Genomic DNA, 27452 nt, shown 5'->3' on the forward strand with positions numbered 1-27452 from the left:
CTGTCTTATTTACTTTAGCCTATTTTTCCAGCTTGTCCAGTTCTCTCGAGAGTCCTGTCTCCATTCTCCCATGCCCGGGCATCCTCCCCAGCCGGGGTCATCAGTACAAAGTGCAAAGTGCCCATGTACCCTGTTCACCTGAGGCAGGATCTGCCCCAGATCAGCAGCTCTGAACTTGGCCACAGCCTCCACCATCAGGAAGTTCCCTGCCCGGTTATGATGAGCCCTTCCAGAGCCTTTCTATGCTTCCTGTGTAGTTTTTAAATAGGCTTTAGCTAATGAAAACCAAAATAGTACACTGTATGGAGATTTTTACTGGAGAGAAACTGTTTCTCTGTTCTGAGGACAGTACCTTTTTTGCATTTATTAAATTCTCAGAGTTAGAGCCATGGTTTAAAGAAATGGGAGGCCAACTAACTCAAAGTCTGTTTTGCTTAACATTTATATTGTTGATGGTTCCCCCTATTGAACAGGTAGAAATAGCCACATAGGAAGCCAAGATAGTTTCATGGCTGCAGAGCAACCTTGGAGCTGTGTCCTGACCTTCCTCTTTGTGGCTCAGTTTTTCCAGCCATAAAAGGGAGTGATGATTCCTGCTGCCTGCTCCACACAGAGCTACTGAAGGGACCCATAGACAATGCTGAGCTGGACTTTAATTTCCGGAGCAAATCAAACAGTTGCAGTTAAATATCATTCTCTGAAACTCGGTTTCCTCATCCACCACGTATTCCCACTAGTGCCTAGAATGATGAGGAATCTTTAAATGTAGGTAAATAGACAATTAACTGAGAGTTTTCCCATGTGTTGTTGATGAAGCAACAAGTCCTTGCTTTGCAACCTCTGGGTCTGTGACACGAGGAAAATTACAGCTTGTGTATATCACGTAAAAGGCCTCTTTGTACTATGGAATAATTATAAATTCTAATCATTGCTCTTACAGCAGGTGTGTGTATTTTCTTTATTTCTTTAAAAACAACTTCTCAAAACATATATTCCATGTCTTTGCTTCAGCTGAATATACTTAGAATGGACATATGGAGCAAGGGGTTGGCTCTCTGGTGGATTGTAAAGACAGGGTCCATTGTGATCTCACTGAGCAGAGATTGTTGGGGGTTGATCCTAACTAACTAGGAAGCTAAAGGATGGAGCCTTTGACCCCTGGAGTTCCCTACACTCCAAAGATTCTTCTTTCCTGTATCAAATTTGTTTTGAGACTCTTAAAGAGATTATGATTACCTCAAATACAAAGGGGGATTTTATTTGATATGTCCCATATGAACTGGCATAATAAAATGAAGGTCTGTTAAATAAAACATAATTTACAGAATAGAAGAGATGGAAACATTTAAGCAATATTCATTTCTACACTGAGAAGTGGAAACTTACGGGAAGAGATTTTTTTTCTTTTTTTGCAATAGTGTGAGGCTTTTAAATGACACTATACATTTATAGCAGCTGCTTGTTGACTAGGAGCTGTAAAGAGACCCTCCAATTACAGAGGACCGGAAGCCAATGGGCACCAGTCCCCAAAATAGTCACGTCCATTGAGACTTACTTAAAGACACCTTTCAAAAAAGATCTATATAACTTTATACACCTAAAATACATTAAAATCACACATGCGATATTAAGAGTTTGGTGGTTTTATTAGCCCTTACATCAATATGAGAGATTATTTATTTTAAATTCTCTGGGTAAAGCTCCATCTTATCCCTGTATCATAATTCAACCTTTAAATTGAGTGAGAGTAACAGGGGACCTAAAAGTAAAGTAAAAAGCGTTTTGTGGGGTCTCAGTTCTAATCATGGGGCAGTGCATCAAAGACTATCAGTGAATCCATTAAAATTTGCCTAGACTGTTCTCCCCTCTAAGAAAAGAAAAGAAATCTCTGGTTCTTATTGCTTCACCTGAAAATAGGGGATCCGTTAAAATGTAACATGGTGGCCCTGCCCAGTGTGGCTCAGTGGTTGGAGTGTCAGCCGGTGCACCAAAGGGTATTGAGTTTAATTCCCGGTAAAGGGCACATACCTGGGTTGCAGGTTTGATCCCCAGCCCCAGTGGGGGCACATGCGAGAGGCAACCAATTGATGTGTCCCTTCCACATCAATCTTTCTCTCTCTCTCTTCCCCTCCCTCCCTCCCTTTCACTGTCTCTAAAAATCAATAGAAAAAATACCCTCAGGTAAGGATTAACAACAACAACAAAAAGTAAAATGATGAAATGTGGAAGTAAGCATATAGTCCTGAATATTAACAGTGGTCGTGTTGGGGTAGTAAGCCTCAGGGGTGTGGTTTTTTCCTCTTTTTTCTGTAGCTTGTAACGCCCTTAATTGCTTTTATTTAACAAAAGAAGTGGTAGTTTAAGAAAAGAGAGAGAAGGAAGCAGATGTGAGCTTTCTGGGATGATTGTAGAACTAGATCTGTGATGTCTGAGCTAGACTCCCTGGTGGGTAGAAAAATGTCCCAGCCCACTGCCTCAAAGCCCCGGTGAGGAGGTGTGAGTGGCTGATCACACTGGGACACAGCAGTCCTCTGCCGTGGCCACCTCTGCTTACGTTCCATCCGGCACGACCTTCACTTCTGCGGCCCAGGTCTCCCAGACGCTCATTGGCAAGGTCACCATCATTAAAGATCTTTCTCTGGTCTGCTTGTCATTCTGCTTGTCTAATGATCCCCCAAGGTTTTGAACTCAGAGCTTTGGTATGAAATTCAATCTTCATTTAGTTCAGTTTTCTTGTTACCCAATGACGGATATGATGAGGTAATGTTTTCTGGCAGTCTGGCCCAAGATTTGAACCCTTAAAAGTAAAAAATATTGAGAGCTTAAAAAGCCAGTGTTCGATATTCTTCCAGTGGTCTTAACTGGACAATGACATTTTCCCAGTGTTAATTCCAGAGTGACAATACTGTCATTGTCCCCGCTGCAAAATTATAATGAGTCATATAACTGTCTTTTCCCCCAGAGACTCCTTGGTGGGCTAAATATCAGTTAGAGCAACTTCAGGCCAGAGGGGTTGGGCATTGCCCTGGAGTCACTGGGTAGTGAAGAAGGAGCTGAAGATCGAAAGGTGCTGGAGGAGGAGGCATCCTTATCTAGGGTTCCTTAGACTAAAGCAGGACAGGACCAGGGACCGAACACCGACACATCAAAATAAACTTTTCAAAGGATTCTCCTCATTCACAAGAAAAGCTGTGTTCTGAAGCGGTGAGACTGACATTTATGGTCTATAAACCACTTACACCTGGCCCAGAACCTTCTCTGAGGTTTATCTTGCATAAATCATACTTTTATAATCTCTTTCTAAAACTATTCCTTTTTGAACTCTTTAAGGCATTTTCAGATGTAAATTTAAAGAATACATCCATTTGTGATTTGCCTCCAGAAAGACCCTCTTCACTCTCATTATGTTCCACACTTTGGGGGTCCCTGGAGGTCATAGAGAAACAAGGAAAGAAAAGGCTCTCTCCCAGCCCAGAGCCACTCAGAGCAGACATCAGGTCACCTCAACTCAAAAGGTCCCGGAGGCTACACTGATGGGACAATGGTCCACAGCTGAGATCACTTCAAGGCTGCATGAATAGGGAGAAAAGTTGTACAGACAAGGATTCAGTGGTCAACAACTTGGACACTGGGACCAGAGGCAGTGCCAAGCCTTACTCAGCCAGCTCCTCTTCTTGGGTGATATTCGAAGCAACCTCCTATGTCACTCTCACACAAATAGTGTCTGTGACTCTTCAGCTGGTATCTGGCTGATTTCCCTTTCTGAGTCCCCTACACTTTTCCCTCCCATTGTTTTCTGTCTTTGGTTTCTAATTTTCCCTCCTACTAATTTGCCAACCTAGAGAGATGAAAGTTCTGTGATTTCTCCCACAAGGGAACGATAAGGAGAGCTATCATTGGAAGGACAGCATTCTGCGTGAGCAAAATGACTCAAGATCGTCCCCTTCAGCTCCAATAAGACTGAATCAAACTCACAGGTCATCGTTGAAACTCAGTTCAAACAAGGGCCAACACTTGGGAAACATCATCACTGTTATCATGACTAAAATAACCAAAAAAGTTTTAACTTTTTAGGTTTGCCTAGAGTGAAAGTGTTGGATTCATTAGTCAGAGAAATCACATGGAGGTGTTAAAAGAAAGAATATCTGAAAATCAACCAAGACCAAGCCTAGGGAAATATATATGAATTCCCTAAAGTTGGAAATGGCTTAAAATTACAGTATTAGAGATAATTTGTGTAATCTCAAATGTAGATGTAGACCCAATTTTAGTTAACCATTGGGCCACTGAATATAAACAAAAAATAAACCTCGACCCTTCCCTTTTGAGTTTTAAACTCTGGTGCATAAACTATGTTCGTATCTCCACCTGGTCCTGCCAACAGCCAGGTCGGATGCCATCTACTATAACAATATGACCAGAGCCCCTGCCTCTGGAGGAGCATTTAAGGTAATAAAATAAAAAAAATCTGTGTCATTAGCCTTCAAATGATAACTTATATCAATACAAATTCCAGATTAACTTTGGCATGAGCAAGTTGAAAAAACAAATAAGATCATCTTTTTCAGGGCATATGAACTTTGGGGACTTTCCTTTTGATTCCTGTAAAAGAAACCACCCTTTTGGTCAGGTTGTGTATGATCACTTTGTCAGAAGCTTAAAGAAGAGGTAATGTTTCCATGACTTGACAACTTCCTTGCAAACAGTAGGTTGAAATCACTGTTGGTTTTTATTGACTGAAGATTGTGTCAATACACTTTGAAAATGAGCTGAAGTAATCCAGAGAGTGACGCCTCTGATTTAGGCTACAGCTCCTCCTAGAATTGCTCTGTTCACGTGAAGAATGAAGTGCTGGCTCCCTTTGCAGCTCTTCACTTTAGCTCCACCACCTTTTCCCTTCTGTCCCCTCTCTCCTGCCCCCAGATCCCCACCTAGGCCAGTAAATGCCCAACTTCAAAGTTCCAGGAATTTGGCTGGCATTTCATTCCTTCAGGAAGTGCCCAGCAAGCCCCACCATTAGCTCAGGTGCTCTTTCCGCAAGAAAGTAAAAGATTGTCCCACGTCCTGGCGCAGTCCTGCATAGCAGTCCTCAGACACATACATCTCTTGGTTCAGGTCCTACCCTTCCTTCCCAAAACATGTAAATCAGACAGCTTCCAAAATGTCACTTTCCTCTGAAAATGATGCAAGGAGCAGAGGAGGTCAACCTCACTCCCTTTTGTGAGAATAGTCCTAAAACAGTAAAACCCTGTGACTAGTCCACATGATACCATGTGACTAGCGTATGAAAGAAACCTCCTTGAAGACTAAACCACCTCTCTAGGGCTCCTTGCTCACCTCTGGGAAGGGAAGCCCTAGGTCAGAGACGCACAGACATACTGTGGTGCCACCTTCCCTCCCTTTTCTGTGGTTCTCCCAGCCGAGGGGATGAGCTCACGTGCTCACATGCTGGCCAGCCCCTCGCATCCTTTCTCTTTAGTGCTCTGCACACTTTTAACCTTTTGCCTCCCCCAGTCCCACCAAAATTTGACCTTCCTGTGTCCCTTTCTCCAGACCACCAGCATCCCAAACTTAACAATCCTGATTGCCCTTTCCCTGGCCCCAAAGGTAGATAAGCATGCTGATAAACCCACCCATGGCTGTGTGCCCCCCACAGAGGACCCCTAATGCTGAGAGTAGCAGACGTGGTGGCAGGCTGGACGTGCCCCAGGGTGAAGGGGTTAGGAAGAGGGTACCTCAAGCCAGGGTAGTTTTGGAGTTCCACCCCGCTCACCCCGAGGCACTAACACCACGACAGGGAAGAAGCGAAGGAGGCTGGACGGAGGGGCGAGCTGGGCTCTGAAGAATGGGCCGCAGGAGGCTGACGGCGCCCGCTCTGCAGCTCCCTCTCCAGGCTGCCAGTGTGGCCCTTCAGCCCTTCCGGCAGCTTATTGATTGAATGAGCAAGTGTCTGATGCTCTTCCAGAAGCTTGTTTCAGACCAAATATGACTAAGTCCCTGCCCTCAAAGAAAGAAGGCTGGAAAGCATGGAAGGGCCCAGTGGAAACTGCGATGACCAGAAGGAGGACTTCTATTGGGCTACTTCTATTGGGCTTCTTCTTTATTCATGATGATGCCGCTTCACAGCAGAAGCTCCCAGAAAACCTGAGTGAGGCGTTCAGACTGTGGTGTGTCCTCACACTGCCTGGCCACAGCATTCCTCGGCCTCCGTCCAGCCACATCTCCCGGCCTCAAGAATTCTCTTCCTCGGTGAGCCGGGAGCGAGTTGGTGGATGCGGCACCAGATGGGGAGTGGGCCAAACCACTAGCAACCCCCACACACACCCACTGCAGGGTCTTCAGACAAAGAGCAAAGATTGCTCTTACTAAGCATGAGGTCGCCTTTCGGTACCCTGGGCTGTCTGGACTCAAGGGGTTTATTTGAGTTCTCTGGGTGAGTTCATTCCAGAGTTCCTCTCTGTGACCAGAACCCAGGACCCAGCTGGGAGAGACCCCCTCCAGGCATCCTCAACCCTCATAGCCTCTAATGCACATCAGCTTCAAAGTCAGACCAAACTAGGTTTGAATCGTGACCCTGCCACTTACTATTTGTGTGGCCCTGGAGAAGGGCCTTGGCCTTTAAGAGCCTTCAGTTCTTTATCTTTTTGATGGAGATAGTAATACCTGCTTTACAAGGTTGTGGTGAGGTTTTAGAATGGCGTATGCACGGCTTGGATAAATCATGGCTATTATAGCTACAGTGATGACTACCCATGCCCATTAGATGGGCTTTTAAGCTTATTCACAAGATACAAATAGGATCATAATGTTCGCAGGGCTTAATGTAGTATTTGACAAATGTTTCATTTCACCTTCTTCCTAGAAAGCAGGGTCTGCTTCTTCATTCCTTTATTTTACAAATAGTTGGCAGCCCTTCTGTGTGCCAACTCTGGGTGGTGAAGGTGATACAGTGGCCAACAAAGAGCTTGCTGTACAGTGACAGGCAGTTACAGCAAGAATTAAGGCAAAGTTTGATAAGGAAAAGGGCAGGAACCCATGAAGAGCTTAGCAGGTGGACCTCACTGAGATCCAGTATGGGCGGGGGAAACCTCTAACATCTGAAGTCCTTATAATACCCAACACCGTGTAAATGCTATATAAATAGTTGTCATACCGCATTGTGTAGGGAATCAGGACAAAATAAGTGTGTACTTATTTAGTACAGACACAACCATCACAGGCTTACCTACACAGAACACATCGGCAACCACGTAACTTTTTTCCTAATATTTTCCATCTGTAGTTGGTTGAATCTGCAGGTGTGGGACCCAAGGATGTGGAGGCCTACTACAGCCTTACTGAGTTAGATTTAAATTGTAGTAGGGGGAGAGGGAGCCCAAGGCAAATCAGTAAAAGGCCTGACTAGTTTCAGTATCGTTCTCTAACAGTATGGTGACCTACAGCAACAGTGGGCTCCTTTCGCTCTCAGTTCCGTGGGTTGACCTGGCTTGGCCGTGTAGTTGTCACTTGGGGTCCCTCGTGAAGGCGCAATCAGACAGTGGCTAGAGCTGGAGTCACTGCAAAGTTGATTGGGCCAAAGGTCCAAGAGGGCTGCTTCATCCAAGATGCTGCGTGTGCTCAGCCTCCCCTCGCGGCCTCTCCCTACAGTGAAGGGGCCTAGGAATGGGAACTCAGGGCACCAGGAATGGGAAGCAGAAATGTCCAGGACCCTTACTATCAGACTCAAAGCTGACACAACATCACTTCCATCATATTCCATTATTCAGAACTATCACAAGCCCACCCGGATTCAAGGGAGTGGAGGCACAGGCTCCTCCTCGCCGTTGGGACAGGCCTATGGTGACAGGAGGGACAGAAGGATGGCTGCCATCATTCAAACCAACTACCGCCAAACAGGGAGAGAGAACTGTTTGGAACAGGAGAGATTCTCTCCGCCCAGACTGCTGGGAAAGTCCCCCCCTCCTTACTGCTCTTGGGTGGCCCAATTACTGAAGCAACAAAGTCAAATTTGAGGAAATATAATTATTTAAAATATTGGGGGGAGAGTTAATAAACCATCCTTAGAATTCAATAGATCAAGCAGTTGAAAGAAAATAAACCAAAGATATAGAGGCTTTAATCTAACAAAAACAATGAATGGATATTTATTTAACAATGCACCCATAAAGTAGAAAGCTTCATATTATTTTTTAAAGTTGTAAAAGTTAACTATAACTTGGGCAACAAAGAAAATCTGAAAGAAAAAAAAAAAAAGTATTTTTATAGGCCACATTTTCCCACCGCAAAAAACAAAAACAAAAAAAAAAAACCTGGAAGTTAGCCATAAGACACTTAGGAGTTTTAAAACATGCTACAAAACTACAATTACTGGGATCCTAGAAAGGTGATAATTGGAATGCCACAATAAAAACTTGTGGGGTTTAGGAAAATCATAACTTTAAATTTTTATTATTAAACAATGAAAACAAATGAGCTAAGCATTTAGTTAAAACTTAGAAAAGAATAGAAAACAAATCTACAAAAAAAAAAAACCAACAGAAACAAAGACTCTATGAATATGAGAACAAATTAATGAAAACAAAGCAACACCAGCAGGACTGAAAAATAAATCATTAAAAAATGTCTTTGGCCCAGCTGGGCGTGGCTCAGCGGTTGAGCGTCGGCCTAGGATCCAGGAGATTGCAGTTGATTTTCAGTCAGGGCATATGCAGGAGGCAGCTGATCAACGACTATCATCATTGATGTTTCTGTCTCTTTTTCTCTCTCCCTCTCTCTGAAATCAATAAAAAAAATGTCTTTGGAAATACCAATTCATTGACAAAATTTTGAAAGTCACAAAACAAGTCAGAACATGTAAATATGTATAATATTAATAATATTAATATGACATTAATATCAAAAAAGGTATCTCCACAAATAGATTTATTTAACTAAGAATTTTCTGTGTACTAAGCACACGTCTGTGCAAATGCTTTAAAAAAATCTTGATGAAACGAATAATTTTCTAAGGAAGGATAAATTATGGAAATGGACTCAAGAAAAGAATGGACTCGAGAACAGGTCAATACCTCTGGAAAACTTTTAAAATCATCAAAAAATCTCCACTCTAGAAAAATAGCATGTTCAGAAATATTTTGAAAGAACTTTCTATGCTTTTGATGACCAACTTATTTTACTCTATTTCAGAAATACAGAACATATAAAAAGATGAAAATCTTCCCAATTTCTTTTGTGAAGTCAACATAACCTTGATGACAGAAACAGTAAACAACAAAAGAAAAATGGCCAATCTCACATATGAAATTGGATGTAAAAATCCTAAATCAAAGACTAACAATTGACTCTAGAACTTTTCAGAAGTTTATTTAGAAACGTTGTGATAATTAAAAATTAGATAGACTCTTAATTCCAATAAAGAATTTAATAACTGCATTTAGTGTTCCCATGTCATAGAAGATTATGCAACCATTGAAAATAATATTGAAAATGTCAGGGAGGAAATGGCCACACCATATTATTGAAAACAATTTGTATAGAACAATTCCATTTTTGTAAACATATGTACCACTGCATGTGTGCGTGAGAGAGAGAAAGAGAGTAAAAGAGAGATCTGAAAGGATAAGTCAGACTATTAACTTTCTGAGTGTTACAATTTCAAATTCTAATCTTCTTTTCTTCTTCTGTGCATTTTACAAATTTTCCACAAAGAAAATGTGAAACTTTGTAATCAGATGAAAAAAGTGAATTTTATTGTTAAATAAGTCTTTTCTCAGTAGTAATTCTTAACAAAGCCTAGTTTGCACGTGTCCCACTAAAGATGTACCATTTTTATTTCTACCCGTCCACTTTTCTAGTTTCCTCTTGTTACCAAATATTTCCTTCACGCTTTCATCTAACCCCAGTTTGGCATCCGAAGAAGTTATTAAGCAGAGCGTGCCAGCACGTGTGTCAGCAAAATGAATCAAATCACTGAAAGAACCCGCCTTGGCTCCTGTTCCATGAACAGCACATAAAAGGCAGTGTAGTATATGAGATTTATAGACAGGGTAAGTTCAAGGTGGAGAAAAGCTCAGGCTTTGGAAAAGAGGAAAAAGCAAGACAGGTGTCTCTGCGCCACTTTGTCCCTGTCATAGAATTAGGCCTGTGAATGAAAGCTGTTAAACGAAAAGCCAGAGTATGGTGACTTCATTTCAAGCGATGGACCAAAGCTGAAGTATAGGAAAGAAAAGGGGTAGGATGGCAGAAAGAAATGCAAAGGGGACAGGGGACAGTTCCTGCTCAGGAACTTGGATATTTTCCCCTAGAAGGTGGGGAGGCACTGAAGAATTTAAGCAGGAAGACAATGCTGAATGCGTGGCTATGTGTATGTATATGTATATATTTATATGTGCAAGTATATAAAATTTTATGTATACAGGCATATATACATCTTGCATATATGTATAAAGGCATATATACCTCTATATATACACGTGCATACATACACTTTTTATTTATTTATGTGTGTATATATAAATTTTATATGGAACCAAAATATCACTGGAAAAGGGAAAGGCTGAAGGCAGGGAGCCCGGTTTATTTAGTGACCCAAGTTACAGAGGATGAGCAATAGTGAGGGCAGGGAGGAATGAATGGGTGTGAAGGATCTCTAAGAGATAGAATCAGAGCTCTGCTTCCCCCTGTGCCAGAAGAGGGCCAGCCCCAGTTCCCACTTACACCCCCTCTATGCAAGGGATCGGCCCTGACTGACTGACTGACTGACTGACTGCCTGTAAACTCAGTCGTAATTCCAAACTCCCAGAAGAGAGAATCAAGGTAGGTGTCCACCCCCGGTCCAATCAACTGTGGCCAAGGCCAGTGTTATAGGGCACAAATATGATTGTCTGTGGGATCACTCGACAGCTTTCTCTCTCCACCTGTGACCAATATTCTTCATGAGGGCAGAGACTGCTTTTGGTTGCTCAACACTGTCGGCAACACCTCGGGTGTCCAGGACATAGTGAGCACTCAAAATCCACTTGTGAAAAGGGTGAATACACAAAGGACTTAACAAATGAAGAGAATCATGGGATAGAAAGTGCTGTGAAGTCATCCAATCCAGCCCTCCATCCATTCATTGCTCATGTGTCTCATTTATCGTTAGAGCACCAACTTCAGGAGGATTACATCAATTGCCTTCAATATGTCAATGAGCTTTTGTGGTCTAGCCTGAGAACCAACCCCCATTTATAAGAGTGACTTAAGTTAGAAATTATGCTCCTAATTCTAAACAAATGACTTAAAACAAACTTCAGAAACCCAGTCCATTTGTAACTTGAGAAATACCTACAGCCCTCCAAACAAGACAATTAACGAGAGAACTAGGCCAGAGAAAAAAGGTATTTGTCAGAAGAAACTTGGCGTACATGTTAAATGTTTTCCATCTGATTATTTTTGTATTCTTCCTGTGAAATCCAATTTCCTTAAGTGACCTCTGTTCATAGAGAACTATTTTGTTTAATCTGTGGGAGCGTGGCATATTTTTAACCATCTCTGAAGGCCAGCTCCCTCTCCACTGATCGTGCCTGATACCTAAACAGATGTTTTATAACACTCAGCACACATGAGCTCACCACTGGCAAGTCATTTGCACACGATCAGCCCACAGTTCTTTTCACATCCCCCCTGTCATCCCACAAACTCAAATTCAGAACTCACAGGCAAGCTTGAGTTTTTACCATGGTAACAAAAGAGCAGAAGATGGAGAGTCCAATTTTGAAATTCAATTTATTAATATTTTGTAAATCTGATAAGCAACTGGAAAACATGCAATACAAAGAGTTAGCCAAACTAAGTAGTATAAAAAGACATGCAAATTGACTGTCCCAAAAGAATTCAGATTAAAGTATTCGAGGAAAGGGTTCCAAAACAACTAGAATTTTTATTGAATCATAAAATATTAGGGCTGAAAGACCCTTGGATTTCATCTAGCTAGCACAATTTGGTTTTACAGATGAGGAAGTTGAGGCCCATAGAGAGAAAGTGACTTACTGTGTCAGTGCATTAGAGGCAGAACTGGAGGTAGAACTCTGCCTCCCAGGCCTGCCCCACAGGGCAGACCGCAGCCCACACCTCCAGTTTCCTGTCTCTGTTCTCCATGAACCATCGGTGTCCGCCCTCCAAAACTGGGAAAAAGCCAGAACCTGGTCAATACAATCTGTTTACACCATGATTGTTTCAGAGTGTGTCACCTCCAATTTAGGTAAAGGGTTTTGTTGAGGGACAATTCTCTTTGGTAAATCAATCAAAAGTAACCAAAAAACTATTTTTGATGGTAACGTGTTAACATGTCTAGTGTGGAAATCAAGAAGAGCACATAAGATGCTTGCCACCCTTCCCCCAAGACCTTAGATGTCCAAAGAGACCATGAGAAGGTAACCAAGGAGACCTGAACTCACAGCCTTGAGTTCATGGAACTTTGATCGTCTTAGAACCTAAACTTGCAGAGAAAACCTGAGCTTTCAACAAAGGTTCAGTCCACCTCGGAAACCCTGGGGGATATGAGCAGTATGTGTTGAGTGCCAACTTGAACTTGAACCTAGTGCTGCTTTAAAGATCTCAGGAAGAGAAGACCCAGATGCTGCCTCAGAGATGCTCACCCTTCAGCGAGGAAGCGATGTCTATACTAAGAGTACCAAGTGGCATAGTATATCCTTTCATTGAACAAATATTTGTAGAGGGCTTAGGATGGGCCAGCCTGGACATCCCACAATGTAAGAGCAAGGAATTAATTAAAAGATGTAAGTCAGGACCAGATCACAAAAGGGCTGATACGCCATCGGAGGGTTTGGATTTTATTCTAAAGATGATGGGGAGCCTTGAAGAATTTTGAGCTGGTCAGTGAATTGACTCATATTCTGGAAAGATCTCTAGACAGCTAGGTCAAGATCTGACGGATGGTGGCCAAGTGCTACACTGTGCGATAACATCTACAAGTGCCTCAAGAAATTATTTGTACTTTTAGTCTCTTCAAGATAATACAATGAAAAGAGGATTAGTGCCTACAGCAAGCAGAACTGGTTTTAATCCAACTTCTATCATTCCCCGGCTGTATAATCTTAGTCACATTGTTTAAATAAAGCTCAGCCCTCGGTCTTTTTTTCTGTACAGTGAAGATAATAATACTTAGTACATAGAGTTTTGATAATAGAGAAGCTGATGTGCCTGGACATTTCTAATAATCCTCCCAACACCATCAGATTCAGTAGGATAAAAATGGGATTTTCTAGCCTAGGAGGAACACCGCCGAACATCCTGCTGAGCTACCCCTTAGCAGGAGATATTGTTTGCATATTCTTCTTAGAATTTATCCAGAGCATTTTGTTGCTAATGTGTGAAAATAATTGGCATTCATTCTTCATAAATGAGCAACCCCCAAGGTAAACTGAGATCAAAGCTAAATCTTAGAGCTGAGTCAAACCACTCAAAAACAATACTGCGGAGAATTAAACTGGGTTACAGACCAGTGTAGGAAATGAGCGCTCCAATCGTCCTAGCAACGTTTAAAGCAAACACTGGTGCAGATTTGCTGGCATACATGACACTGAGAACATCTGGCCTTTCTATTATCCTCTCGCAAGCAAGAAATGATGTCGTGTAAACTGATCTTCAGGCCAATTATATGGTCTAAGTGATACAGTGTTTGTGTTGGCTCCTCAGGCTCCAGGTTTTAAGAACTTAATTTTAGCCACACCCCTCCCTGAAGCCCTAATTGCGTCTTACTGTAACTGACCCTGGGGATTTGTTTCTGCGTAATCTGCACCTTTTTACAGGATGATAAGTATGTGCAAATGCATCAGCAGTGAACTGGGGTACAAAGCACTATGGGAGGTCTGATACGAATAAGTTACAGGAGTTACGTGGCCGTGAGAGGATTCGTGAGAGGGCAGGCCTCTGGGGCTGCATTTTTTCTCCTGTATGCCAGTTTTATTAAAGAAGCCAGGTGTGGCGTGTAGAGGCTCTAGCCGGCAGCTCACTTAGAAGGCACGAAACTAGGAGTTAGAAAACCTGATACGACCTCCAGCTGGCCTTTCTGCAGTAGATAAGGTCATTATTGTGTCTGAGCATGTTTCCCCATCTAGACTCAACTTCATTTTCCAAACACCATGTTTTGGGCACTATTCCAAGGCCTTCACCAGCATTGATCAGGTTAAGCCTCATAATGACTGTCAGTGGCAGGTGGCATTATTATCTCCATCGAGTCCCACAGTGGGGTGTCATGCAGCAGGGCGTGGCAGAGGCAGTGAGCTTACCCCTCCACTCGGCTGCTCTGGGCTGTGGTGTCAGCTCTAAGGCACTGGGGTCTACAATGAACCACAGCCCAGAGCTCTGAAGCCTGAGACAGTGAGTACAGTCCTGGGGTGTTACTGACCACAGGAAGGGGGCTCCTTGCCTCTCCCCACCTCAGCCCACCCTAGCCCCCAGCAGCTATAGCCAAGAGGCAATGATGGCAGCTGGAGAGGCTGACTAGGGAGGTCTTTTTCCCCACTTTACCCCCACTCCCCAGTTTCTGGATTAATAGGCCTCCGCTCTTGCCCCAGCCCACCATCACTGATCCCTAGAGGGAGGGAGAGAGCAGTGGATGGCCAGCCCTAAAGGAAATCTGAAGCCACACAGGGACTCGGCCCCAGGCACCAGCAGCTCCTTCCCCAGGACTGGAATTTCCCTTCACCTTTAAAGGAAATGGATCTCCTGTCTCTGGATCTGACTGAGCATGTCTAGGAATGAAGGGCAGAATACATAGTACAATAAATCCCAACTCTGAGTTGCCCATTGCAGGCATTTATCACAGATGGTAACCATTAGGACTTTAGCATGTTGAAGGAAAGAGCTTTATCCAGAATCATAAATAAACTGTAACCAAGGCTTAGATTTATAAATCTGTAAAAGACGGCTGCTTGGACAACTGGGAATGTACAGTACTGGGTTACAACATCATTTAAGTCATGGAAAGCTCGACCTTGAGCTGAGAGTTCTGGGCAATGCAGTGAGAAGATGATGACTTATTTCTGCAGGTAGTAGACCCCCGATCAGAACCTAACAAAGTTAGGCCCTGGTTTAACCTCATGAAATGCAAGCTCAGAGAAGATGGCCGGCATCGAAATACGGCATTGCAGTTCCTAAACCAGTGGGGTAGCAGCAAAGTATACAACAAGGCTGCTCCCTTCCGGAAGTTTCTCATCTGGTCAGGGAGGCAGTGCATTTACAGATCAAACGATTTTAGTATGCAGGCTTCAGTGTGTGGCCCAGATTGTAACTAGAGAAGAATTTAGGGAGGGAAGCAAAGCCTCAGTGGAGGCTGGAGGCATCAGGGAAAGATGTGTGGAGGAGACGGGACTGACTTACTAGCTGCGTGGCCTTGGGAAAGTGACTTAACTGTTCTGAGCCTTAGTTTCCTCATGCATGAAATGTAACAATTGACAATAACGCCTGGCTGGCAAGACTGTTGAGATTAAAATCGATGGCCTCTGTACTCGGCTTGACCCTGGGCCTCCGGTTAAGATCAGGCCCCTGCTTTTCCTCCTTCCTGAGAGAGAGACCACAGGAAAAATGCATTTTAACCAATCATTTTGCAACACAGTAAGCTTAGAAAAAGGAAGCAGGGAGCTTATTTGTTGTCAGGTTCTCCTGTGCGCCAGGAGTGTGTTGTCACAGACGTTGTATCTATTGTCTGCATGTTTCTTTCAGGCTTCCCACGCCCTGCTAGGAGGTCATAGCAAGCTTCAGCTCACGCTCCCTTTCTCCACTTCTCTTCCAGGGCCGCTGCATCAACTTCACCAGAGTCAAGAACCATCAGCCCGCCAAGTACCCCCTCAACAACGCCTACCACACCAGCTCGCCGCCGCCCGCGCCCATCTACACCCCGCCGCCCCCTGCTCCCCACTGCCCTCCCCCGCCCCCCAGTGCTCCCACTCCTCCCATCCCATGCCCGCCTTCCACCCTGCCCCCTCCCCCTCAGGCCCCCCCTCCCAACAGGGCGCCACCCCCCTCCCGGCCTCCTCCTAGGCCTTCTGTCTAGAACCCAAAGTTCCTGCTCTGGGCTCTCTCAAAAAACGTTAGGGAGGAGGCTCCTCTGTGGTGGTAGAACAAGTCTTTCCAGTTAAAGGAGGCTTCTGCTTTGGAAACGAGTGGTGACAAAGCCCACTAGTGTTCGCACACTTTAAAAATTGGTTTGTCATGCATGCCAGTATGCCAACAATTGCGATCAGCAGAAAGAAATCGAAATTTTGTCCTGTCTGAAAACATGATGAGGCAACTATAGTCACAGTTATAGCCAGCCAGCCATCACCTCTAGAAGGTTCCAGAGAGAGTGAAACTGCTGAGATGCTCCAAGCGGGATTGTGTCTCATGGAGACCAATAAGAAATCATTTCTCTGAGGGTGAAATGCAGAGTCGGATAAGAAATAACATTGCTGAGTTTCTAAATGCTGCTTTCCTCCTCCACTCCAACTCCATCATTTAACCTTGGACCCTTGGCCTAGGAACCAAGGAATCCTCACCCCTGTGCACCACCCAGGAAAGTGGAAACCCTTTGCCTACAATTTGGGGGAAAGCTCAGAGTAGCCGTTGTGGCAAGAAACTCAACATCTGACAGATATCCAAAAGCATGTCTTACTGGGATTTTCAGAGGAGTTAAAACACGCCGTAGTTTCCTTCCAAATTCTCCCAGTTTCCAAGTGAGGAAAAGAGCAGGTGTTTACTGATGGAAAAAGGTACGTTGCCATGTTGCTGTGTAAGTGAAATCAGGTGTGGGCATTGACAAGGGGCATGCTGATGGGAGCATCAGTTTCTAAAACCCACAGGCCATCAGCAGCTTGGGGTGGCTGGCTTTGGCCCGATGTGGTCCCCTAAATCAACAGACAACACATTGTCAACGAGCAACCTGTTAATGAAACTCAAGATTGGCTTTGGTTTAAATCACTTGAATATGAAGAAGTAATTGATCCCGTTTTCTATAGACAAATGTGAGTTGATCTTCCCAAAATGGCACCACTAGCACCTACCACACAATTTCACTGATTTTATTTTTCTTTCTTGGTAAAGCTATGCACCAGAGACTTCTAGATAGAGCTGAGAGACAATGGTCCTGACATAATAAGGAAACTATCCCCAGGTTCTTTGATTAACCCCCAAAAAGGCACTTATGTGGATGCAAGTAGATTCCTCCTTGGCTTTTCAACATATGACTTATTTTCAGCTGTTGATCCAAATGAAATATACCAGAAATGCTCTGCCTGAAATTCCCACCATGCCTGGGCTCACTCCATTGCTCCAAGTCTTTCCGAATCTGTTTTGAGCAGTAAGCCCCATACGCACTTTCTAAACATTGGGCCTCATCACCCAGGGTTGAAAACGGAGCCCATTGTCCAGGACCTCCTGCACCAGCCTGTTCAAAATTATCTCCCCCTCCAGCTTTCTACAGATCTTAAAATTCTTCTCCCAAACTCCTTAAATATTTTCAGGAACAAAGCAGAATATAAATATAAACTTAGTGCTTTGGGCTCTGGTCTCCAAAGATCCTCTAAGAACACATCAAGCCAAACTCATTCTTTCACTTTACTCAGAACAGGGACTTAAGGCCTGGCATGCATTCCATAAACACCAATTCTTATAGCCACGACAGACATTGCTAATCAATCACAGCACTATTTCCCATAGAGCCTACTGATTTCTTCACAATCCTCAAATCACAATTCCAAAGAGCCACCACTCATCAGTCAGAATTGAGAGAGAGATGAGCCCTCTTTGCCATCCCTACGTAGAAAACAAAAACAAACAGGGATTGCATGGGGTAATGAGGAAACCCTTAGGCATAAAAGGTACAGTCAGGGGAAATAGATCTAGGCCCAGTGCCTAGACTACAGGCACTAAATGTGCAGTGTCAATGCCAAACTGACACTTCTCCAAGCGTACCTCAGACTCAGCCCTTCTCCCAGCCTGCCACTCCCAGAGGATCCCCTAGCTTCTCATAGAGCTAAAATCGGAGATGGTTTCCAAGACTTATGAAAGCATCCTCCCTCCCCTAACCCCCAAGCTGGCCTGTATTGTCTATTTTTAGAATACTAGGCTTCTTCTTTAGTATGGTCCTTCATGAAGTGGGGGCCAGGATGTCTCGGCCACCTGCAGTGACGTTGCTGGACTCCAGAAAACCATTCCATAGAAGAATGGGTCCCCCAGGCTCACCGTGTAGAGATGCTGAGCCCATGACAACTGTTTTGACTGCTGGCAGTACAAAACAGTCCACCCCACACCACTGCCACATAACTCACTGCAGCCATGAGAAAGTTCAAGCCAAGATGCTGACATTGTTGTGAAAAAAGACGGTGGGCATCAGGTGCGAATGCAACACTCGGGATCCCAACAGCACATCCATCAGAAGCCCTGTGCAGTTTCTGAGATGTTGTTTCGGTGAACTTTTTGATGAAATAGGGAACTGCAAATATATGATGATTTTGAAGATTAGCAAGGTTTGTCCTTAAAACTGACTCATCATGTCATCCGTAATCACTTAGAATTACAGTTGAGAAGGAAAAACACCTATGCTGTACGAACAAGGCAATGTTTTAACAGTAGGCTATTACAGGCAGGAAAGTTCTTTAACTGGTTTATAAAATCTATCAATACTTGTGTCATTCCCTGTAAAAGGCAGCAGACATATGATTGTGATCAGGAAACTGCACAGAATTATTTTTTAAATCCCCAGGTTATTGCCTTCGTGAAGTCTTTTTTATAATAAAACCCAACTTTTTGTTGTATATATTCGTATTCCATGTGTTAGATGGAAGCACTTCCCATCCAGTGTGAATAAAAACAGTTGTAGTAAATTATTATGAAGCCAATGATATTTCATGGCAGGTTATTCTACCAAGCTGTGCTTGTTGGTTTTTCCCATGACCGTATTGCTTCTATAAATGTACAAATAGTTACTGAAATGACGAGACCCTTGTTTGCACAGCATTAATAAGAACCTCGAGGGTCCTCTCTGTTAATGACCAGCCCACAAACAGTTCTGGCCTGGAGTTTGGCACATATTCCAGGGAGGCACAAGGTCTCTCTTTTACCAAGGTCAAGAACAGAGCTGGAGGAAAAATTAACAACTAGCCTAGGATACTTGGCCATGGGTAACCTCACTGTAACTATCAGGAGAATGGGCAGAGATGACCTCAAAATCTCATATACATTAAAGTCCAAACACTGTCAGATGAGGGAAAACCATCAAAAAAAATCAGAAAAAGTAATACTTATGAGATAAGGAGCAACAGTTTCAGCCCAATGCTAGCTCAATAAAAAGAATTAATGCTGTGTAAAATGGGTTGAATTAGCTTGCAACTATATAAAGATATATGCAGTAAAATGCCTGCTAATGCACACCAGATGGGGACGGGGCGTTATCGTCAATTGCCTTTTCTAGTTATCTGAGCTCTGCTATATTATCATACTTGGATAACCAATTTAAAAGAACTAGAATATGATTTTTTTAAAATACACTTAACATTAAACTCTTCTTCTAATTCTCTCTTCTTTCTGTGATAATTCAGAAGACAGTTACGGATTCTAGTACCTCTGAGTCATTGTTATAAAGAAAATCAGTTATCGCTGTACCATGCCATAGGAGGCCGGGCTAAACCTGTACAATGACAAACCCTGGAAGTTGCTTTTTTTAAAAAAATATATAATAAATTCCTAAAATCAACTCTTTTGATTTGATTGACTGGTTGTCTCTTTGTTATAAAAATAAAACATAGATTGTTCCAGTGTTTAACATCCTGGTCATAATAAAATGGCCATCGTTCTGCAAATGAAATGACATTTCTCAAATTAATTTCATTTGTGCCCTCCGCTAAACTCCTTACTGTCTTGATTACTCCCGTTTCTTCTTTAGCTGTCTGACACTCAAAATATTCTTTGTTTCCAGTAACAGTTTTAAATTTTAAAAAGTAGTCCATGCTAAATGAAAAATGAAAATGAAAAATGGAGACGGAGAAGCCCACAGAAGAAAGAGATCGTCTCATTTAGGATTGTGTCTAGCTGCCTGCAACAAGAAATGTGGCTGTTACTGATTTGACTTACAGAGCGAGGATTCCGGAGGTTTGCAGCTGCTCAGGAAACCAGGCACATAGATAGTGCTGCAGTAAATACCATCCTGTCTACACACACTTCAAAATATGTCTATTATTTCTGCATTTCTGATACAAACCACTGTTCTTCATAGCAGCTTCAATTCAGCTCCTCCACTTACATTTTTTGGTAAGTAAAAGAGTCTCTTACCCGTTCCTGAATTTGTTTCTTTACAAGTCCTCATTAAGCCTTGAGTTTATCTTAATTGGAATAAAACCATCTGCAAACAGAAAATCATGCCACAATTTCTTTCCAAGATTTCATTAGTATTCCATTTTCATAGCATTTGGGGCACATAGACATTTTTAAAAAAATAAATAAACATTCTTAATCATTGAATTGAATGAGATAACAGGCTAGCAATTTGGAAGGGGGGGAAATAAGCTGGAGTCCTACATCACTCCTTACACCAAAATAAATTCCATCTGCATTTAAGTGTAATAAATAAACCAGAAACATACTAGCAGTGGAAAAAATGCTTACTGGATGGTGTGAAGAACTTTTAAACCCTGCATATTGTTTGCATTACCGACCAACTTTCTGATGAAATCCCTTCAACTACCCTGTGTCGTGCTCCGATGTATCCAGTTGGCTAAGCAAAGGAAGCCTTAGGGATGGGACTAAGATCATTGATCAGGAGCTGCCCGTGAACTTGAGCGGAAGATCCACAATTATTCATCACTAAATCTAACCTTCTGTCTTCGGAAAAATATGTTTCACTCTGGAGTCTCACAGGCATATAGCAATCAGTATAATACTTTGTCCATCTAAATATATGGTAAACAAGTTCAACATTGCTTATAATTATCAAACATTTCGTAGAAGCCTATAAAGTTGGCATAGGCAAAACACATGGATTTTATTATGATTACAGTTGTATTGTGTTGGCTTGAAGTTATCATCCAATAACAATTTAGAAGCCTCATAATTCCACTAGGTATAATCTTCGATTCTTCTCCTTTTTACCCAACATTCAGATGTTCACTTAGTTATATAAATTCTTCCTGCTCTACTTAAGTTGGGAAAATTTTAAATTTTGGAGTTCAAATTGTGCAACATCTCCTTTACTGAGTTTTAAATATCGTTTCACAGTGTACTTATGAAGCAACAGCAGCAGTTAACAAAATGCCTGAGATGCCTGAGTCCCTGAACAGGTCAAAGCCAAGCTCTGTTCAAACATGTTCGATTAACTGCACACTCAGTACTTCAGTTGACACCCTCAGCTGGGAGTTTCTGGTAAATATTAACACGGACACCACTCCTAAAAGACATTTTCCTTTGTGTAGTGAAATGATTTGCATTCTTGAAAAACATTTTAAAAGGACAAGAATTGTTGGGTATGAGTGCTAAGAGTACAGAAAACTTTTTATTTTCTCCTAAAAGAGAAGTCCTAAAGCAGGACTTTCTAAGTTGTGCTTCCCCCCTCCCCCCAGGAGCTGCCGTGGTAGACTTACAGCCCTCTATCTTCTCATTGTTTTAAACACAATCACTTTTGACATTCCCCTTCCTGTGAGCCCCACCCCGACTTTGTAGGAAACAGAGCACATGTCTTTTGGTTTAGTTTACTCTTAGAATTATTTAGAGGACACCTATAGATTCTGTAAGAAACTGGCTTAAAATCAATGAGAAGCGACATTTCCAACAAAACTCTTGTGGAGATAGATAAATATCCCACTTGAATGCAGAGTGGCTCCTAGGTAAGGAGATGCAGAAGGATTTACGTGCATCTGAAATCGCAGAAACAGGCTTCTCCCAGCTGGAGCGGGTTCCAAGGGAGTGGGAAGCAGCCTCTGTCTGCAGAGGTGGCCCAAGGGTTCAAACCACAGGCTCCATAGGGTGGAAGGGAAGACAACGGGAGATCCTCAGGCAGGAAGGTGAGAGGAGCGATTCTAGGCCAGAGGGGCAGGAAAGCAAGAGGTGGCAAACCAGGCCGCACAGGCTCAGGCAGCCCAACGCCTGAAGTACGACGCCCGTAAACTAGGGCCTGGGAGGTTAGCTCAGCTTCCTGCTGGCTAAAGACATCAGACGTGGTAATACAGTTGCCAGGGTGTAGCAAAGAACCAAGGGCCTAGTAATTTCTGCTGGCAATAGCTGTACTGTTGGGCACGCCTTCACTGAGAGCCGACTGACAGCAGATGGGGCTGGGCTGAGGGAAGGTCCAGACAGGCCATGCTCAGTTCCTCTTGTTCTGGACGGTGGCAAAGTTGGTAGACCCCAAAACCTCGTGTGGATAAAGCCATCCACATGAGAGTGTTAAACAAAAACCTTTACGAGCGAAAGCTTTTCAAAAGGAAAGGGTTTATGGAGCCACATGCTGGCCAGAGAAAGGACCAGGCCCGGGGGCTGCAGTTGGAACCACAGCGGCAGGGCTGGATGGAGAAAACAAACACCATCCTAGAGCTGACGGGCTCTTTCATACATTAAGTTCGGGGAAGAAAGATGTAAGTTGTTTTGAAAGAATTTACAGCTGCTATAAGTAAAAGGGGCTAGTTCTGGGACAGGTGCACGGTCCGTAAGGAAGAAGTGTTGGCTCTTTTGGATCGGCTGTGGGCAAGAGTCCACAAAGTTCATGCCTAAGCAAGATGTGGTGGCGTCTGGTGGTCGGCCGCTCAGTTCTTCTCTCTAAATAATCGTGGAAAACCCACCTGAAGTTAATTCCAAGTTTCAACATACATTCAGGAATGTAGGCAGTCTTGTTGGTTTTGGCCCCCAGTTGTTAACTGATTAACCTCTCTTGTTTTCTTCTGTCCACCCTCTGGCCTGCTGTAATTTAATTTAGGATGTCTCCGAATTTTTTTCTTGTCAGGAGTAATGTGAGTCCCAGTCATTTCTCCAAAAAGAAACATTCTTGCCTGCATTACACAGGCATGTAAGTTTTTACTACAAATAAGTCCTTTCTAACATCACATTCGACTGCCTTCTCCACTCTGTGCAGAATTGGGTGTAATGAGCTCCCATAGTCAGAGTCTGTGTGACACATGTTCCGTTTCCCTGGCTTCGCTTCCTGTGTTTCAATAAGGCTGACTCGACTTTCAGACTCACTCACGTCTGTACCTGCTCCAATGGCATGATCGCTGCTATGAGGAATAAGACCTGCAGAGCTCCAGGAGAACAGGGTGCCATGGCCAGCCCTTGTCAGACGTTTCCATTTGCCCCATCAAAATTCCAAAACTAAATGCTCACTCTCCCCACGCCCTGGCCTCTACCCATGTTACTTGTTAGATTGTTGGTTCTCAAGAGATTTTGATGTTTAGATCAGCATTTTTATAAGTTTTTCAATATTTCCTTTTAGGAGGTCTTTAAAGATTATTATTTTTATTTAATTTTTTTTAAAAATATAACTTTATTGGTTTCAGAGAGAGGAAAGAAGAGGGAGAGAGATAGAAGCATCAATGATGAGAGAGTCATTGATCGGCTGCCTCCTGCACACCCCTGACTGGGGATCAAGCCCATAACCCGGGCATGTGCCCTGACCAGGAATAGAAACCGATCGCCTGGATCCTAGGTCGATGCTCAACCGCTGAGCCACGCCAGGCCGGGCATTTTTATTTAATCTTGAGCCATTAGTAAACACAAGAAGAGATCCAGTCCAGCACTGTCCTAGACATAGTTTTCTTGCTTCTAATTAATAATAATTGTTAATTAATTTTTTTAATTTTAATTTCCTTTGCAAGTTAGGAACAGAGAAAAAAAGCTTTTAAATAGATAAAAGGTATCCACCAAAAAATGACACAAACATTACACTTAAAGTTGAAATGTTAAGAATATTTCCTCTATAATAAAAAAGAGAGAATTAGAACCATCACCAGTATTGTCTGCCTCTGGTCCTAGCCAGTACGATAACACAAACAAAATTTAAAAGTAATTATAAATATCGGGAAGAAAAAAGTATCAGTATTTGCAGACAATATAATTGACTACCTAAAGATCTCATAAGAATCAACTTAAAAATTATTAGAATTAATAAAAGAGGCCAGTGAGCTAGCCAGGTACATGATCAGCACCATCAGGGACCATGACCAGTTAGAAAACTGTCCATTCATAATAGAAAAAATTAATTGTGTATATTTAAATTTTAAAATTATATATAAATTTTATATACAGGCATACTTCAGAAATCTTGTGGGTTCAATTCCAGACCACTGCAATAAAGCTACTATCAAAATAAAGAGAGTCATAATCTTTTTATTGGTGGAGGGCCTTGCCTTCAATTTGTAAAAATCACAACATCTATGAAGCACAATAAAGTGAAGCATGCCTGTAAATATATAGGGAGACAACTATAAGAACTTTTATAAACTATCCTTAATAAATGGAAAGCTGTATGTACTACATCCCTCAATGGGATTTAATACTGAAAAGATGTCAGTTCTCTCACAAATACATAATCTACAAACTCAAATTAATGCCATTAAAAAAAACCTCACGAGATTTTTACGTAACTTCAAATGCTGATTCCAAATTTAACTTAAAAAGAAAATGGACAAGGATAGCCAGTAGACGGTAATACAACAGAACAATTTTCAGAAACTGACATATAAGTTTAGTTTATGATAATGGTGGCATTTCCAAGAGCTACTTCTTTAATAAAGGGCTATCTAGCCCTGGCCTGGTTGTTCAGTTGGTTAAAGCTCAGTCCAGACGCCAAGACTGCAGATTTGTTCCCTGCTCAGGGCACATACAAGAATCAACCAATAAATCCATAAATAAGTGGAACAACAAATTGATGTCTCTCCTTTCCTCTCTCTCCCTAAAAGTAAATAAATTTTTAAAATAAATAAATAAAATAAAAGGCTACCTAATTGGGGGGAAAATAAAATGAAATTTCCATCTCTGCAACATAAAAATAGATTTCACATGGATTAAAGAAAAAAAAAGAATGCAAAGAAGTTTTCTTGCTTGTAATTAATAGTAACTGTGTCCACTGATAGCACTGTCCTATAAATGGATGAGTCTTATAATCTCGCCAATCAGATAGGTCGCAACTCCCAGGCAAAAGCAAGAAAAGGGCGAAGAGAAGAATGGAAGTGCAGGAAAGAGTTGTCTTCTCTATAGTCAAGGCAAGAATAAGCATAGAAAAAAAAAGGTTCCTCTCATCCCTACTCTCTGACAACGTAATAGAACATGTATTAGTGCAGCCTCTCTACTAACAAACCTATGTATACAGTGCCTGTCATATAATAGTTGTTCATCAATGTTAGTTGAATGAATAAACATACATGAAGATTTTCAACATGTTTGAATGTTTAAGCAAATCAACAATAGAAATGGAGCCTCTATCTGAGACTATGTTTTCTTTCAAGAACCAGAGGTAATAAACAAGTTCTCATTTTCCCACTGCCTTTGAGCAAATATTCAAAGTGTGGGCTCTCACTGGGTGGTACTGAATGAATTCTTATGAAAATTGATTAACTTTGTCAGCTGACTGGATTACTTTTCAATGCATACACATTCTTCCACATTCTGTGTCAACTGAGGTCAAGTCCTTTCTGCAGTTGGCCTGGGAGGAAAAATAAGAGTAGGTGCCAGGAACTTAGGGTAGGTGCCAGAAGGAAAAAACTGCGCCAGCACTGGCAGTCCTCAGAAGAATCAGCTCCAATTTGCCTCGTTTGTTTATCAAATATCCTGTCACAGAACCAGATTCCCTGCCATTCCATGAATTCATAAGCAAGATTCAACAGTTGTGTCATGGTTCATTGAGGAAACAGCAAGAATCCAGAATCAGGAGTCAAGCTGTTGTGATACCTATTAATGCATCCATAAACAAAGCAGCTGTTTATTTGTAGATTTGTGTTCTAATATTTCACAGCTGCCTGAAAGGGCTTTGTTCAGTCCACAGTAAAGAGGTCTCCTCACCTCAGTTTGCTGAGCCTATTGCCTGTTAAATTCTGTATCAACTAATGAAACAAATGCTCATTTTTTTCTTTTTTTTAATAGACTTTATTTTTTAGGAAAGTTTTAGATTTCCAGAAAAATTGAGCAGGTAGTGTAGAGAATTCCTAAATATCCCCTCTCCTGTGCACAGTTTTCCTTATTATTAACATCTTGCATTGGTGTGGTACATTTGTTACAATTGATAAATCAATAGTAAAGTCCAATTTACATTAGCATGCACTCTTTGCATTATACAGTCCTACAGAATTTGCCAAATGCACATGTATCCACCTGTGTCATACAGTGTCATGAAGAATAGTTCCACCATCCTTCATCCCTCCTCTTCTTTCCCCCTGAACCCCTGGAAACCTCTGCTATTTTTCCTATCCCCATAGTCTTGTCTTTTCCAGAATATTATAAAACTGGAATCATATGGTGTATACCCTTTTCAGGTTGTCTTCTTTCACTTAGCAATATGCATTTAAGGATCCTCCCTGTCTTTTTGTTGCTTGATTGCTCTTTTTTTTTTTTTTTGCTGAGTAATATTCCATTGTATGAATGTACTACAGCTTGTTAATCCATTCACCTGTTGAGGGACACTGATGTTAACTTTCTGAGTGATTTGAACAGTTCATAGAGAGGAATCAGTGGGATGGTTTTATGTTTTCCATAAACTATTCTAAGGTTTTAGTGTGTGTTTATAAGATACAAGTTAGAGAGAAAATAAAAGTTATCCATTATTCCAATACCAAGACAAAACCTCTTAAATATTTTAGTTTATTTTCTTTAGGTCATTTTTGTTTGTGTATGCCCCTTAAAAATATTGAAATCATACTACAAACACAATTTTTTATCTTGTGTGTCTTTATTTAATATTATGAAAACTTGTAGTGGAAAGTATAATACTCTGCCCTGATTCGCTCTTCAAGGCTGACAAATGGCATTCCCACCCCAGCTACTGGGAATAGCCTCTGCTCCCCATAGTCTTTGATATTCCTCACTTTCACTGCTATTGATCTAAGCAAAAATTTGTTTATATTGCTATAAATTCATTTGGCCTCCTGAATCTGAAGTATGCATGTATGTTTCTTCAATTCTAAAAATTTTTCTGTCATTATCTCTTCAAATATTTCCTCTCCTCCATTCTCTCTCCTTGTCTTCTTATACTCCAATTACACATATGTTAGACCTTCTCACTGTGTCTTCCATGCCTCTTAACTGTTTTTCATATTTTCTACTTCTTTGTCTCTCTATTATACAATTTGGATAATTCCTTCAGATCTGTTTTCCTGCTCATGGATTTATCACCTATATCTATTTTTCTCTTTAAATCATCATTTGAATTTTTATTTGAATTTTTATATTTGTCTTTTATAAAAATCTTATTTGGTTGTTTTTCAAATGTGCCTGTTCACCTTTTA

The 27452-nt window shown here is 41.9% G+C and overlaps 1 protein-coding gene across 1 annotated transcript in view; it reads left to right on the top strand.

Moving 5' to 3' along the window:
* ANTXR1 (ANTXR cell adhesion molecule 1) overlaps positions 1–19732 on the top strand; it is a 197599-nt gene extending 177867 nt beyond the window's left edge. Inside the window, exon 18 of the mRNA XM_081157157.1 lies at positions 15797–19732. Coding sequence (XP_081013283.1) covers positions 15797–16057 — 261 coding nt within the window. The 3' untranslated portion in view covers positions 16058–19732. The remainder of the gene's footprint in view (positions 1–15796) is intronic.
* Positions 19733–27452: the final 7720 nt, after the last annotated feature.

Source organism: Miniopterus schreibersii (genome assembly GCF_964146895.1).
Source record: "Miniopterus schreibersii genome assembly, chromosome: 13".
NCBI lineage: Eukaryota > Metazoa > Chordata > Mammalia > Chiroptera > Miniopteridae > Miniopterus > Miniopterus schreibersii.